The 14,561-nt window shown below is 40.3% G+C and overlaps 1 protein-coding gene across 5 annotated transcripts in view; it reads right to left on the reverse strand.

Annotated features, from left to right (window-relative positions):
- Nucleotides 1-14,561, reverse strand: part of CFAP92 (cilia and flagella associated protein 92 (putative)) — a 116,201-nt gene that overhangs the window by 39,910 nt on the left and 61,730 nt on the right. For all 5 annotated transcript variants that reach the window (XM_078385363.1, XM_078385364.1, XM_078385362.1 and 2 more), the window contains 2 exons: nucleotides 5,221-5,396; nucleotides 964-1,143 (listed from right to left, as the gene is read on the reverse strand). In XM_078385363.1, the coding sequence (XP_078241489.1) occupies nucleotides 964-1,143; nucleotides 5,221-5,396 (356 nt within the window). The remainder of the gene's footprint in view (nucleotides 1-963; nucleotides 1,144-5,220; nucleotides 5,397-14,561) is intronic.

Genomic DNA, 14,561 nt, shown 5'->3' on the forward strand with positions numbered 1-14,561 from the left:
CAATGTTGCAGCAGGAACACTGGTTGTGTGCGGTGTGTGAGGCAGAACATTTGCAGTCTGATTCATGCAAGAAGCTGAAATCACCCATAACCATCAGTTGACTCTTCTTCTGCTGCTGCTGCAGCAGCAGTAAGTAAACAAGCCTTCAACAATGACAGAATTCCGATCAAGCAGTTTCTAGCACTTGGAAGAATATGCCAACTTTATATAGTTGAAAACTGTATTTAATCTATCTCTATTTAAAGGTATATTTGTCTTCCTTAAGCAAGACCTTTAAAAGATTTTCAGCCGTTTTTTTGAAAATTGCTAAAATAATACTCTTTATGTACACCAAGGTTATTTTATTGCTTTGTTGGTTTTTGGTTTTTACTGTTTTTAAATTTGTAAACCGCCCAGAGTAGACCTCTGGTCTAGATGGACGGGATAACAATCTAATAAGTAAATAAGGAAATAAGGAAATAAGGAAATAAGTAAGTAAGTAAGTAAGTAAGTAAATAAATAAATAAATAAATAAATAAATAAATAAATAAATAAATAAATAAGGAAACCTTTTGTGAACCGAAAAAGAGCTCTTCCTTTTAAATGTATATTTATTTTATTTTAGTAGTTGATGACTAAATATAAGGCAGTATACACAGATGGACTGATAAGTGTACTTTCCTTACACTAATTTTTTAGCTTTATTTTTCCACCAATGACAGAATCAGAATCATTAGATGTTCAGCATAGCAAGATACCAGCTCTATTGTAATCACAAAGACATAAAGTGTGTAGGGACAGTAGGTGAAGGGCTCTATATCAGCCAAACTGGGCATGCCCTTTTGTTCTCACGCTCTGGAAGTCTCTTGGTCAAGCCAGTTGACACACTGTAACCAAAACCTATGAAAGGTTGTTCAAGCATTAAGAAATGGACACATGGATGTTTTCCTCCCTCCCCTTGCCCAATAGTGTGAAGGGAAATACCTGCCAGCAGCGGCATCAGATTCAGCTGTAAAAATGCTATTCCAAACTTTCTCGCATGTGCTGATAAAGCAATAGTTTCTTTAGTGGATGGTTTATGGGAGCTTGGCACGTGTCTTCTGTCTGGACTTGAAGCAATACTCCTCCTTGGGGTTTTCCTTCTATCTGATAACTGGAGGAGGACTGGAAGAGAAGACAATAAAACCTGAAGGCAACTGAATATTGTGTACTCCTATCCAGTAAAAATAATTAAATACTATAGATGCAATATATTTATGAAAGTGATGATCGGATCTTCCAAAACACCTGGGGGCTGGTAAAACCTAAGGGCTTTGGAACTTCCAGAACTGGGGGGGGGAGCATATAGGCCCATCCCTGGACCTTGGAAAGCTGTCTGTACTCCCAGGTCCCCCACTCACTCGCTTCAAATTGGGATGTGAAATTTTCAGATTCACCCCATACAAAGACTCTCCACCGAGATTTTCCCCAGCCCCACTGAGCTTTCCAATGTCATTTTTTACAGGAAACTGCTACATTCTGAATAGCTGAATGTCTCTTCCAGTTTACTACGACTACGACGACTACTACTACTACTGCTAAATATCAGGCACAGTTAATCAAATTATAAAAACACTGACTGGTATTATATAATAGATACAAGTTTTAATCAAAAACCTAAGTGTCTGTTAAATATCAGCGCAGTATGTATGCTGTTTCTAATACTGCTGGTTTCTGTAGTTCTGATGATGTTATTTCTGAAATCTGCAACCGCTTATAATACTGTGTGAAAGTTCTTGATATTGTTCTCAAAGCCACGATGACGATGGGGACCACTGAGGTACATTTCATCCTCAAGCAAGATATTTTAATTGCCTGGGTGCCTATCAGTTTGGATCTGGAAATCCCACAAGATCTTGACTTCCTCATTTCCTGACATCTTCTCTAACTGATCTTTCCACGGGTTTTTGGAGGCTGGCAAGTTACATTTTTCTGCATACTATCCAGTGCACTAATTTTGCCACTCCATCATGTCTAATTTTGTAATCTGTTTGTGTAATCTTTGGACACTTGTAGATGAGGTGTGATGCAGTTTCATCTTTTTCTCAGCAGAGTTGACATTTGCTGTTGGCACTAATTACTTGAATCTTAGCTTTTGTAACATTAGTTTGAAGTGCTTGTTCTTGTGCAGGAAGGATCAAACCTTTTGGTTTCTTTCTTAACGGTACCCAGTTTTAGCCATGCCCAGGTTGAATTATTGTCATGCCCTCCATCAATATACCTCAAGTGTTATCTATGTAGTGGTTTATTTTTCCAACTGTTTATTTTCAAATTGCTGTTTCTTATATTGAGCCTTTGTTTTTGTTGTTCTTAAAAATATATCATCATCATTATCGTCTCACTACTTTTCTATATTGCTTTTACATAACTGCAGCCAGATTGCTACCAGCGACCAGGGAAGTCAAGGGGAGATTCCTCTTAAAATGCCATAGAAAGCTACAGAATAGACATCGGTGCTTCATTATTTGTATCCTAGATGAAGTGCGGCATCATAGGTGGTGCGTATTCCCTTTGCTCACTCCTCCAGGCTGGCCAGGTCACTAACTGGGCTCCACACATCACTAGGGTCCTTCTGGTCAGGAGTCTGGCTGGTAGTTTAAGCTAATAATCAGATAAATGGAACTGACTAGTACTGCCCTTTTTGGAAAGAGAAAATTGTGTTTGTGTGTGTGTGTGTGTGTGAGAGAGAGAGAGAGAGAGAGAGAGAAGCACAATAAGCAGCTTCAGCAAAAAGAAATCCAATCATGTCACAAGAGGCTTTAATATTGCAAGCAAGCAAAACTCCCCAGAAAAGGTGTAAATGCCTATCAAAAGTGCATGGAAGAAAGAGCTCCAGCTGTCTTAGTTGTAAGGGAAACGGCAGCACAATGATTAAAATGCAACACATGGAACTGATCTCATAAGTCACGGGTCTCCAGAGTCATGGGAAAGGGGGACTTAAACAAAGCTGCTAAACAAACAAAGCTGAGGAGACAAAGGGTTAAGGTCCTCAAGCAGGTCCACTCCTTTTCTACAAACAGAGTTGCCTGCTCCTAATATGTATGCACAGAAGGAGGTTACAAAATGATCTCCAAGTGATCCCTCCTTGTTTCTCTTAAAGGAAACACCACATCCACAGCAATATTGACTCCTCTAATAGTCCAACAAACTTCAACACTGACTTGAGGGCAGGAATCATAGGGCCTAAATATGTCTGGCAGGGGGGGGAAGAGGCAGAGATAAGAAGCAGAAACAATTGCATTGAACTCGCTTCTTCTTGTTGTTGTTCCTCTCCTACCAGAATCTGGATAGCATTGTCAGACTTTGGATCTGGCTAACATCTCTAAACAAGCCATTATCTTGTATCCAAACTTGTTTCTATTGCTCCACATGTAAAAGTGATTTGATGCATTACTGGTGTTCTTTGTTTTGCTATTTGCATGCCAGAAAAATGTAAGGACATACGCTATGGCTCCCTCCTGCTTTGAATTCTGACACTGCACTTTAGAAATTCTAGCAAAAATAGAAAATATGAAATAATCTAGTCTTTCCTTTACCATTTAAGATCAATATAGCATAAGGCTTGATAAATGCCTCTGCATGTACTGCATACCAAATAAAAAAATACTTTCACTGCTTTTGAAATATAATATCTTCATTACTCCTTCTGTAAACCCAACTGTAAGTTTACTAAATTTACTAAATTAATAATAAATATACAGTGGTACCTCGCAAGACGATTACCCTGCAAAACGACAAATCCACATGATGACGAGATTTTGCGATCGCCATTGCGCTTCGCAAAACAGTGTTTCCTATGGGCAATTTCCGCTGGATGATGTTTCGGTCTGTGCTTCGCAAGACTTTTTTTTTTCTGGGACCGATGCTTTACAAGGCGACGATTTAAACAGCTGATTGGCTGCTTCGCAAAATGGCTTCCCTATGGGCGATCTTCGCAAAACGGGTGTTTTCGGGTCCGATGCTTTGCAAGACAGCAATTTAAACAGCTGATCAGAGCTTTGTAAAATGGCTTCTCTATGGGCAATTTTCGCAAAACGATGACTATTTTCCCCATTGGAACGCATTAAACGGATTTCAATGCATTCCAATGAGGAAATGCTTTTCGCAAGATGATGTTTTCGCTAAACAGCGATTTTATGGAATCCATTGGATTCCAATGGAATGGATTAACATCATCTTGCGGGGCACCACTGTAATAAGATTACTTTCAAACCCTGCAACTGACAAGACCTTCTCTGCCATAATACTTTGTGTTCTAGAAGGCTCAGATGTGGGGCTCTGAGCAGATATAAAAACCATGACCGTGATGAGCAAAATCCACAAAGAAGAGCTGAAGTTAGAAGCAAGTTCTTACAGGACGAGGTTTCCAGGACCTTTAGTCTCCACACCTCAATCATTCCATCCCTCTCTTCATTTCTGAGTAACTAAAAGTGTTAGAACCAGGGTCCTTTTCCTGTAGCAATGTGGTAAAAGATAACTAATACAAACTTGACTTCTTTAATTTTAACTAAAAAAAATTCTAATCAAAATATGCAAAAATATAATGTGTGAATTGTTTTAATGTACAAAAAGATGGGGGTTTCTGTATGCAGGCCTGTAATATTTACTAGCTGAATGAAGGTAAAGGTAAAGGTTCTTCTTAACAAATGTCCAGTCGTGTCCAACTCTAGGGCGCAGTGCTCATCCTTGTTTCCAAGCCGTAGAGCCAGCGTTTGTCCCAAGACACTTTCTGTGGGTACGTAGTCAGTGCGACTAAACACAGAATGCTGTTACCTTCCCATCGTGATAGTGCATATTTATCTACTCGTATTTTTACATGTTTTCAAACTGCTAGGTTAGCAGGAGCTTGGACAAGCAGCTCACTCCGTCGCGTGGATTCAATCTTACGACTGCTGGTCTTCTGACCTTGCAGCACAGAGGCTTCTGCAGTTTAACCCGCAGCGCCACCACATGCCACTAGCTAAATACCCCTTATTAACTGAGCTAGCATTTATAGAAACATTAATTAATGTAGTGTCTATGTAAAATTCTCCGCCACCAAGATAAATTTTGTATCCCTGATACATTTAGGGTGTTTCCGTATGCCATCTAAAGTTCCACTTCTAAATACCTTTATTTAGAAATAAGCCTCGTGGAACTCAGTGGCATTTAGTTCCAAGTAAACATTTACAAGATCACAATCCATATCACTTATGTACTTACTTGCAGCCATTGAATCCCTTTTCTCTGAATGACTTGGCAATTTCATCAAATTAAGTTTGGCAGAATTTGACACTTTAGGTGAAACTTTTGAATTGTGTTTCTGCTTTATAAGTTTGGCCTCCTGGATAGTTCTTTCTTTGAGAGAAGAGGGTATACTCCCAGAAAAACTGATCATGCTTTGGAGAAAAACATAAGGGAAGAAAGAGTATGAAATTTGGAAATGTGTTTTAAATACACTGCAGCAGTTAAAAAAAACAAAAACCTAGCAATTTAAGTTATACAAAAGACTCGTATACACAAGACTCTATATGCAGTAAACAGTAATTCTTCTTGCAACCTAGTCTGAATTCTGACAGCAAGGTAGATAATGATATACAATATATATGGATTCATGCATGTGCAAAGATTTACAGGTCCCTAAGCAAAAGAAGTACAAGAGTTTTCACAGAAATCATAAAACATAACACCATAGTTAGTGAGTTTACAGTTAAGCAATATATGATTCTTTTCAATAATTGAGAAACATATAATTTATAAAAAAAAATTAAACAACAGCAAGCAATATATCTAGTTTCCACCACAATTCAAAAAGATCCCAAACAGTAAGAAACCATATCATTGGTTTCAACACACAGAAAAATATACGGTCACAATCCTATTGGTGTTCGTATAAGGTTTGTATCACTTATTGTGACTAATCGTTGAGGTGCCAGTATCCATCTCTGTTGTGCACATAACCTGGAAAAACCCTGACACCTCATTAGTTAGCCTGAATTAGCTGCAGCATCTTATGCATGTTTTACAGGAACATCAATAGGATTCTTGTCATAATATTATGTATTGGCAAGTAAGCTTTTTTATTCAGTAACTAGTAACTTGAATTCCATTTAAACTTCCGTCATTCTTCATTTTCTTCCCCTTGTTCTGATTATTTAAGCGGTACGAACATTTTTTTCCTGTATCCATTCTCTCACTGTGGCTATTACTACTTGTTTTCAGTTTTCGGTACATGTGATTCTTCTTGTTGTAACCATATAAATTACATATACTATGTACACTTGAATGACTATTATTTTATCATTCACACTCCACCTGCTTACCTATAAAATATACTGATTTACAAGAACCTCAAATAATGGGGGGTGGGAGGAATCACTCAGTATTAACAGCAGATATGTGCGCTTCGTATTTGTATCCAGGGATGTGAATACAAAGCGCACCAGCACAGGTGTCCCAGTGGTCCCAGTCAGGTCCACTTACCGGGCTCCGTGCGTCCTTCAACATCAGCGCTGCGCAAATCGTGGCAGTAGTCTTGTTGGCGCTTCTACTTTAGCGAGGAGGCAGGAAGATATGTCTCCTTGCTCAGCTGCTGTGCAGTTGGCTGCAGGGAGAGGTGGGGAAGTGCCAGAGGAACTACCGCTGCAACTGGCACGACGCCAATGTTGATGGACGCACATACCACGTGGAGCCCGGTGATTGAACCACAAAACTCCAGATATCTCCTAGCAGTTTCATGTAGATGTTAAATAACATAGAAGACAAAACAGCATCCTAGGGGACCCTGCAGGCCAGCAGCCAAAGTGTCAAAACAGGAATCTCCCAGCACCACCTTCTGAGTTCTTGCCTCCAGGAGGGACTGGAGCTGCTGTTTAACAGTACTTCCATGTCCCATCCCAAAGAGATAGCCCAGAAGGATACCACGGTCAGTATTACACTTGCAGTATTATGTAAAGTAGGATGGTATTATTACACTGTCGTTGTCATTGTCATCACTGTCGTTGCCATCATCATCATTCTTACAATCTACAGATCTACGCTGTACGTTATTTAACTTGTGCTAAATCTGGCAATAGCAATTCCAGATTCAGCAATGATGAATTTTACTAGCCAAAAGAAAGGAGGTGACTTTCACTAACTGCCTCCTTTCTGCCTTCAGCGCACCCTCCCTCCCACACACCTTCATCTCAGATGCAGCTGCAAAGGAAGGAAAAAATAGCAATAAGTTCTTCCCTTTATTTTGCTCTGTACTATGTCCTGTGAGCAGAATTCACATCTATGGGGTGCGAGAATCCCAGAGATCAAGAATTCCTATCAAGACCAGACTGGTAGAAGCCTTGAACACCCATTCAGTGCACAGATCTTCTTCAACACTTAGTAGCAACCATTCAACGAGTTTCAGGTGGTTACGTTTTCAGACTACTACTCCCAGAATCCCCTGGTCAAAATGGGAGTTGGAGTCCTAAAATTATTTTTTTCTTCTACCCAAAGAATGTTGTCATTCTGTATAACACTGCTAAAACAAACACCAGAGAACTCTTTCCTTCCATGTTGCAAAACAATATATATTGTGGGAATACTGTATAATAAAACAGTTAATGAAACATATACTATTGAACATTGGATTCCTAATTATTACAGGAAACTAAAGGAAAGCCTTAGCTTAAAATATTGCTTTACGATATCCTGTGCCAACCATGGCAAAGACCTTTTTAAAAGATTCTACAAAAAGCTCATTAAATGCTGTATTATTTGCTGGGAACAATTTATTATGCAATTGATCATCACTGAATATGGGTTTCTGACATTAAGCAGAAGACGTGTATCATACAGATGAAATATGACCAGTGCTATGAGATTTTATAGAATCTGACAGACCGAATAATCAAGTGAAATTGATTTATGTTACTGTCACTCAAGCAAATAATTATACCATGCAATAAATGGAATAACCAAGCCGCATAGGGTGAGCCAGTATTGAAATCAAGCACATTGCTCCTTAGAAATTCCCAACCTATAATCCAATGAATCGAATTTAAGACTCATATTCAGGCTATTGTGACAAAGAAGCATGTGTCCAATGCAACTGCAAGTTCAACTGGCTGTAAAATTGAACAATTACTGAAATAGCCTTCTGAAGTGTGAAGACAATCCAGCTGCGCAATCTAAGAAACAAGCAACTATGTAAATCTGTCAACAGCCAATACTGTTTATACTGACTTTTAAACCCCCAGGGTGCATTAAAAATACATTTCAACTAAAACACCACAGATATAATGTTTTGCATGATAGAGTCCCTTTCAGACTTTCTACACACATCTAGCATGGGATTGCCAAACAGATGCAGAGAACCCACTGAGATCACAGAGAAGCCTTCTTAGACTCTGCAATGAACCTGCTGAGGTCAAAGGCCTGAACCTGCTGCTGGAATACATATCCATGTTCTTCCAACACACGCATGTCCACTGCAGGTAATCTGCAGGCCCAGGCAAGAAAAACCTGGTATGCCCCTGGCCCCATCCCACAAACTGAGACATACACATCACTAACATTAGTGGATTTCATTGTAAATGGATTGGTAGTGGATATAAAAAAGGCCACTGCTTGGGTTGGTTGCAGCAGTATAGCATAGGCACAGCATAAGGAGCAGATTCATGTATCGGGTGACCTGCCTTTCATCTAATACAGTACAGTACTTCACCATTCCAGCGCATTGCTGGGTAACTATAGGAATTGGTAACCAATTAGGACAGGGAGAGACCTTTTGGTTTCAGTTCTAGGGAACTTTTGGCAGTCCTCCCAAGCCAGGCAGACTTCCAATGTGTTCTCTACCCAATGGTCTCCCATAGAGAAAAAAGGGGGGTTCCCTTGCCTGGGATAGGGCCAAATGCCCACCCCACTTAGCACAGAACCGGTCCTATGCGTAAAATCACCACTAAAGGTGGATGGGACCCCATCGCCCCTCCAACCTTCCGCCAAACTAATGCTGCCACGACCACATCAAAAGGCCTTCTCTAACATCATGCAACCAGCTCTCTTAACCAGCATCCGAAAGATTCACACCATCATCCCTATAGAGATCTGGACTGCAAGAAGGAGGATTTCAGGGCACTGTTTAAACCCCAGCCATGATGTGCTGGGAGCCTTCTCCATAGAGCATTGCCAGCCACCCTAGGCTGGTCAGCAGAGAGTGCATGAGGAAAACTTGTCCAATACAAGGGCGCCCCTTCAGGAGTAATGGCTGCATCCGTAGAACAGCATTGATAATCCCAGTGATGATGGAGTCAGAGAAACGTCTAGAGAGCAGCAACTACACAGCAGTGGTAGCTGAAGGTGGTACTTAACAGATGACAGACACACTCAAGGTAATTTTTGTTGGTACTGCGCAGAAAGTGGCAATGGTAAATCACTGCTGAATCTTTTTACCTTGAAAACCCTACAATAAGACAGTCCAAAATGAAACAAGAGATAGTGATGAAAAATCAGACTCCCATGTCAACTACTGGGGAAGAGCAAAGGATAAGAATGAATAGCACTGTTGCTAATGATGCAACTAGATTAAAGTGGAAAGGCTGTCCAGTGGCTAATGTACACAGAGGTGAAAGGTATGTCTGATGCTGCACAAAACATATAATTTGAATACAGGATGTGAGAAATATGAGTCAAGCTAAACGGGAAACTGTTCAGCAAGAAACTGAACGTTCAAACATTGCAGTGCTTCGTATCAGTGAATTAAGGTGGACTGGAACAGGTTATTTTCATTGAGACAACTGTAAAGTGTTTTACTTTGGAAAGGACAAACTCAGAAGAAATAGGGTGGCTCTAATAGTGAGGCAAGATGTAGCACTGGCAGGCAAGAACTATAAGGTAAGTTCTGACTGAATAATATTAGTCAGACCTATGGGAAAATCTACCAACATAACCATCATTCAAGTCTATGTTCCAAGTACCAATGCTGAAGAAGATGAAATTGAAAGCTTTCATGCAAACATCCAGGAGGAAACTGATCACACACCAAAATGAGCCTCGTGGCGCAGTGGTTAAAACGCTGTACTGCAGCTAAAACTGTGCTCATGACCTGGGGTTCAAATCCCAGGTAGCCGGCTCAAGGTTGACTCAGCCTTCCATCCTTCCGAGGTCGGTAAAATGAGTACCCAGCTTGCTGGGGGGGGAATGTGTAGCCTGTATAATGAAATTGTAAACCGCCCGGAGAGTGCTTGTAGCACTATGGGGCGGTATATAAGTCCAAAAATAAATAAAATAAAATAAATAAAATAAAATAAGACATGCTCATAATTACAGGTGACATGAAAGCAAAAGTAGGGAACAAAGTGTTTAAAGCTGTTTATTTGTGAAAACATGTGCTTTTCCTTACCTAGCATTTAATTGGTTAATTTTGTTGTTTTGCTTTGTAACTAATATGTTTGCAGTGCAAGGTTTCTGGATATGAAAGATTAGTCGGCTACACTGAGTGTATTACGCTTTCCACTTTTCCAGGAGACTCCTTCTATGTCTGAGTTAGCTAGGGATGCAAGATACTGGAAGACTGACCTACACCAAAGCATTTGGGTATCACTCTGGATCGAACGCTGACCTATAAAAACCTCATCTAAACATCAAACTGAAAGTTTCTGCCAGAAATAACTTACTAAGGAAATGGGCTGAGTCAGACCAGGGTGCACACTCACAAACAATAAGAACAGCTCTGTCCCTGTTTGTCCATAATACAATACAGTTGTATGATATAAATCAGCACATTTCAAACAAGTAAATGTAAGGGCTACATTCACTTGTTTGAAATGTGCTGATATATATATTTTTTCAATAGGGGCTATTAAATTTCAAAGCTGGAACCATCAGGTTGGGTCCATTTGCATTAGTGACAGAAAACAAATACTTCCTGTAGCCAACTGGAATCCCTAGAGCTGGTTGATAAGAATTAAAAAATATCCAGGTTTGGGGATTAGAGCAAAGAGCTACATAGCTGTACATTCTGGGTCTGGCACAATTCAAGATTTATTGCTGGATTCCCTGGAAACAAATTCTCATCTGCTCACTGCAGGCAGAACAACAGAGAGAGGAAGCACTGACATCAGTGGGAGTTTACAACCCCACTGAGATCTTTGCTGGAGCCAACAAAAAAAAAAGAAGAAAGAAAAAGAAAATAAAGTATTACGTCTGTAACTGCTCTACTCCTCCCTGTCTGCTTCATACCATGCATGCTAAGGCTGCTGCATACCAGGGGGGGAAACGTGCTTCTTTCTGGAAAGCTATGTTGCTTTCCATATGTTACATAGAGAAGAACAGAGAGGGGTAGGGGGAAGAAAGAGAAAGAATGGAGTTCCAAATTTGAATTTTTAAAGGGCTACATATTCTTAATATTTAATATGTCACATTTTGCAGAGATTACTGTCATTTATGAGATTTTCGTGGCAGTCATAATCTTATTTATTTATTTGCTTCCATCTTTCTTCTTTAAAAGGACCCAAGGCAGCTTACATTATTAAAAAAGCAATATATCATATATTCTATCAACTGATTCTCAGTAAGGTATCAGCTAGGGCCCGTGCAGAAGGTAGACAAGAGTTCCCCTTTTTACCATAGCTATTTTCATGCTGCGATAATTCAGCAAGTCATTCTTGAACATGATATGCCATAAACCACATCCTTTGTGCCCTATCCAAATAGTTATTTTTTAAATTTTAATTTTTATTTATTTTCAATAGGGATAGGATTAGGGCTGGGGGAATGGACATAGGTAGTGGAAGGGTAAAATTTCAGAGAGCATGAAGGTACTTTATTTCTACTTATACAATTATACTAGAATAAAAAGCTAACAAAAAAGAACTTAACAGATTTTACAAGAATTAGCCGCCTAGAGCGGTTGAAATGACCAGATAGGCGGGGTATAAACAGAATAAATAAATACATTTGTTCGTTCGTTTAGTTGTTTAGTCGTGTCCGACTCTTCGTGACCCCATGGACCAGAGCACGCCAGGCCGTCCTATCTTCCACTGCTTCCCGTAGTTGTGTCAATTTCATGTTGGTTGCTTCGCAGACACTGTCCAGCCATCTCATCCTCGGTCGTCCCCTTCTCCTCTTGCCGTCACACTTTCCTAACATCAAGGTCTTTTCCAGGGAGTCTTCTCTTCTCATGAGATGGCCAAAGTATTGGAGCCTCAGCTTCAGGATCTGTCCTTCCAGTGAGCACTCAGGGTTGATTTCCTTTAGAATTGATAGGCTTGTTTTCCTTGCAGTCCAGGGGACTCTCAGGAACCTCCTCCAGCACCACAATTCAAAGGCATCAATTCTTCGGCAGTCAGCTTTCTTTATGGTCCAGCTCTCACTTCCATAGATCACTACTGGAAAAACCATAGCTTTGACTATGCGGACTTTTGTTGGCAAGGTGATGTCTCTGCTTTTTAAGTTGCTGTCGAGGTTTGTCATCCCTTTCCTCCCAAGAAGCAGGCGTCTTTTAATTTCGTGGCTGCTGTCTCCATCTGCAGTGATCATGGAGCCCAAGAAAGTAAAATCTGTCACTGCCTCCATATCTTCCCCTTCTATTTCCCAGGAGGTGATGGGACCAGTGGCCGTGATTTTAGTTTTTTTGATGTTGAGTGTCAGGCCGTTTTTTGCACTCTCCTCTTTCACCCTCATTACAAGGTTCTTTAATTCCTCCTCACTTTCTGCCATCAGAGTGGTAACATCTGCATATCGGAGGTTGTTGATATTTCTTCCGGCAATCTTAATTCCGGCTTGGGATTCCTCCAGTCCAGCCTTCTGCATGATGTATTCTGCATATAAGTTAAATAAGCAGGGAGACAATATACAGCCTTGCCGTACTCCTTTCCCAATTTTGAACCAATCAGTTGTTCCATATCCAGTTCTAACTGTTGCTTCCTGTCCCACATATAGGTTTCTCAGTAGATAGATAAGGTGGTCAGGCACTCCCATTTCTTTAAGAACTTGCCATAGTTTGCTGTGGTCAACACAGTCAAAGGCTTTTGCATAGTCAATGAAGCAGAAGTAGATATTTTTCTGGAACTCTCTGAGTATACATGGACAATGTCATTGCGAGTATGAACTACTTACATGCATTTATGAAACCTAATCCTCTTGTGATTTCATATCCTTCACTAGTTTCACTTTGTTTTACCATGCATTCCCATGTTCATTTTTGTATGTTATAAAATTAATTTAAAAAAAACAAAAATGAAAGCAATTAAGGAATGAAGTACAAAAATTAATTGGTTATGGAAGATGGTCATAACTCGAAATGGTCTTTAGTCAAAGCACCATTTCCCACTGAAATGCAATTAATCTGTTCCGGCCAAAGGAAAAAAAATCACACACAAAAAAATCACTGCAAGACCCATCAAAAAGCAATTAATCCCTTCTGGCTGAAGGGGAGGGGGAAGAAAAGCAATAACGCATGCAAGACCCATTGCAAATGCAAAGAAAAAAAAGGAAAAAGCAATCAAGCGTGCAAGACCCACTGCAAATGCAAAGAAAACAGCAAAAAGAAATAAAGCGTGCAACCCATTGAAAATGCAAAGAAAACAAAGCAAAAAGCAATCAAGTGTGCAACCCACTGCAAATGCAAACAAAGCAAAAAGCAAGCAAATTGTGCAAGACCCATCGGAAATGGGGGGGAAACCAAAAAGCAAACAACCCCCCAAGACCCATTGGAAATGGGGGAAAACCCAAAAAGGAACCAAACCCCGCAAGACCCATTGGAAATGGGGGAAAAACAAGAAAACCTCCAAGACCCATTGGAAATGGGGGGAAACCCCTAAAAACAAACCCCCCAAGACCCATCAAAAATGGGGGGAAAACTCCAAAAAGCAAGGAAACCCCCCAAGACCCATCAGAAAAGGGGCAAAAAACAAAAAAACCACCCCCAAGACCCATCGGAAATGGGGGGAAACACACACATACAAACAAACCTCCTAAGACCCATCACAGCACAGAAACATAACCCCCCAGCCCAAAACCATGCTGCAAAACCCACCTAAAACAGTTTTTAAAAAGCAGAAAGCAGCACCTTACCTTACCAGGCAGTCCCAAGCCTCCTCCAACGCACTCACTCTAACTGCTGAGGCAAAAGAGCTACAAAGAAGCAGCCTTTTCGCCACCAACAGTTAGCAATTTGAATTTCCCACCTTTTCCCCTGCCTCTTTCTGTTCATAACTGGAAGCTCTGGCCGCAAGTTGAAGCAAAAGTTTTGCAGCCAGACCTGGTCATAACTCGTAATGGTCGTAAGTCGGGACGTTCGTAAGTCAAGGCACCACTGTAATTTATATTATTTGACAGAGGCTCTATTGATTTTCACCAGATTATTACTTGTTGTAGATGTTAACTTTTTTAGCTGCCTGGATTCTCATCTGCCAGAGTCTAAGACTATATCACTTCTGTCCACATACTGTCTCCGAAATACTAAACCAATTTTATAGAAGTGACAGTATTACTGAGCATAAGAAGATTGATACTGGCTCAGATAAAACACCTGCCTGGTCAGCATGTCTGCCAGAATGACTAACCAGATATTTATATGTAGCCCACAA

Source organism: Pogona vitticeps, chromosome 2 (genome assembly GCF_051106095.1).
Source record: "Pogona vitticeps strain Pit_001003342236 chromosome 2, PviZW2.1, whole genome shotgun sequence".
Taxonomy (NCBI): domain Eukaryota; kingdom Metazoa; phylum Chordata; class Lepidosauria; order Squamata; family Agamidae; genus Pogona; species Pogona vitticeps.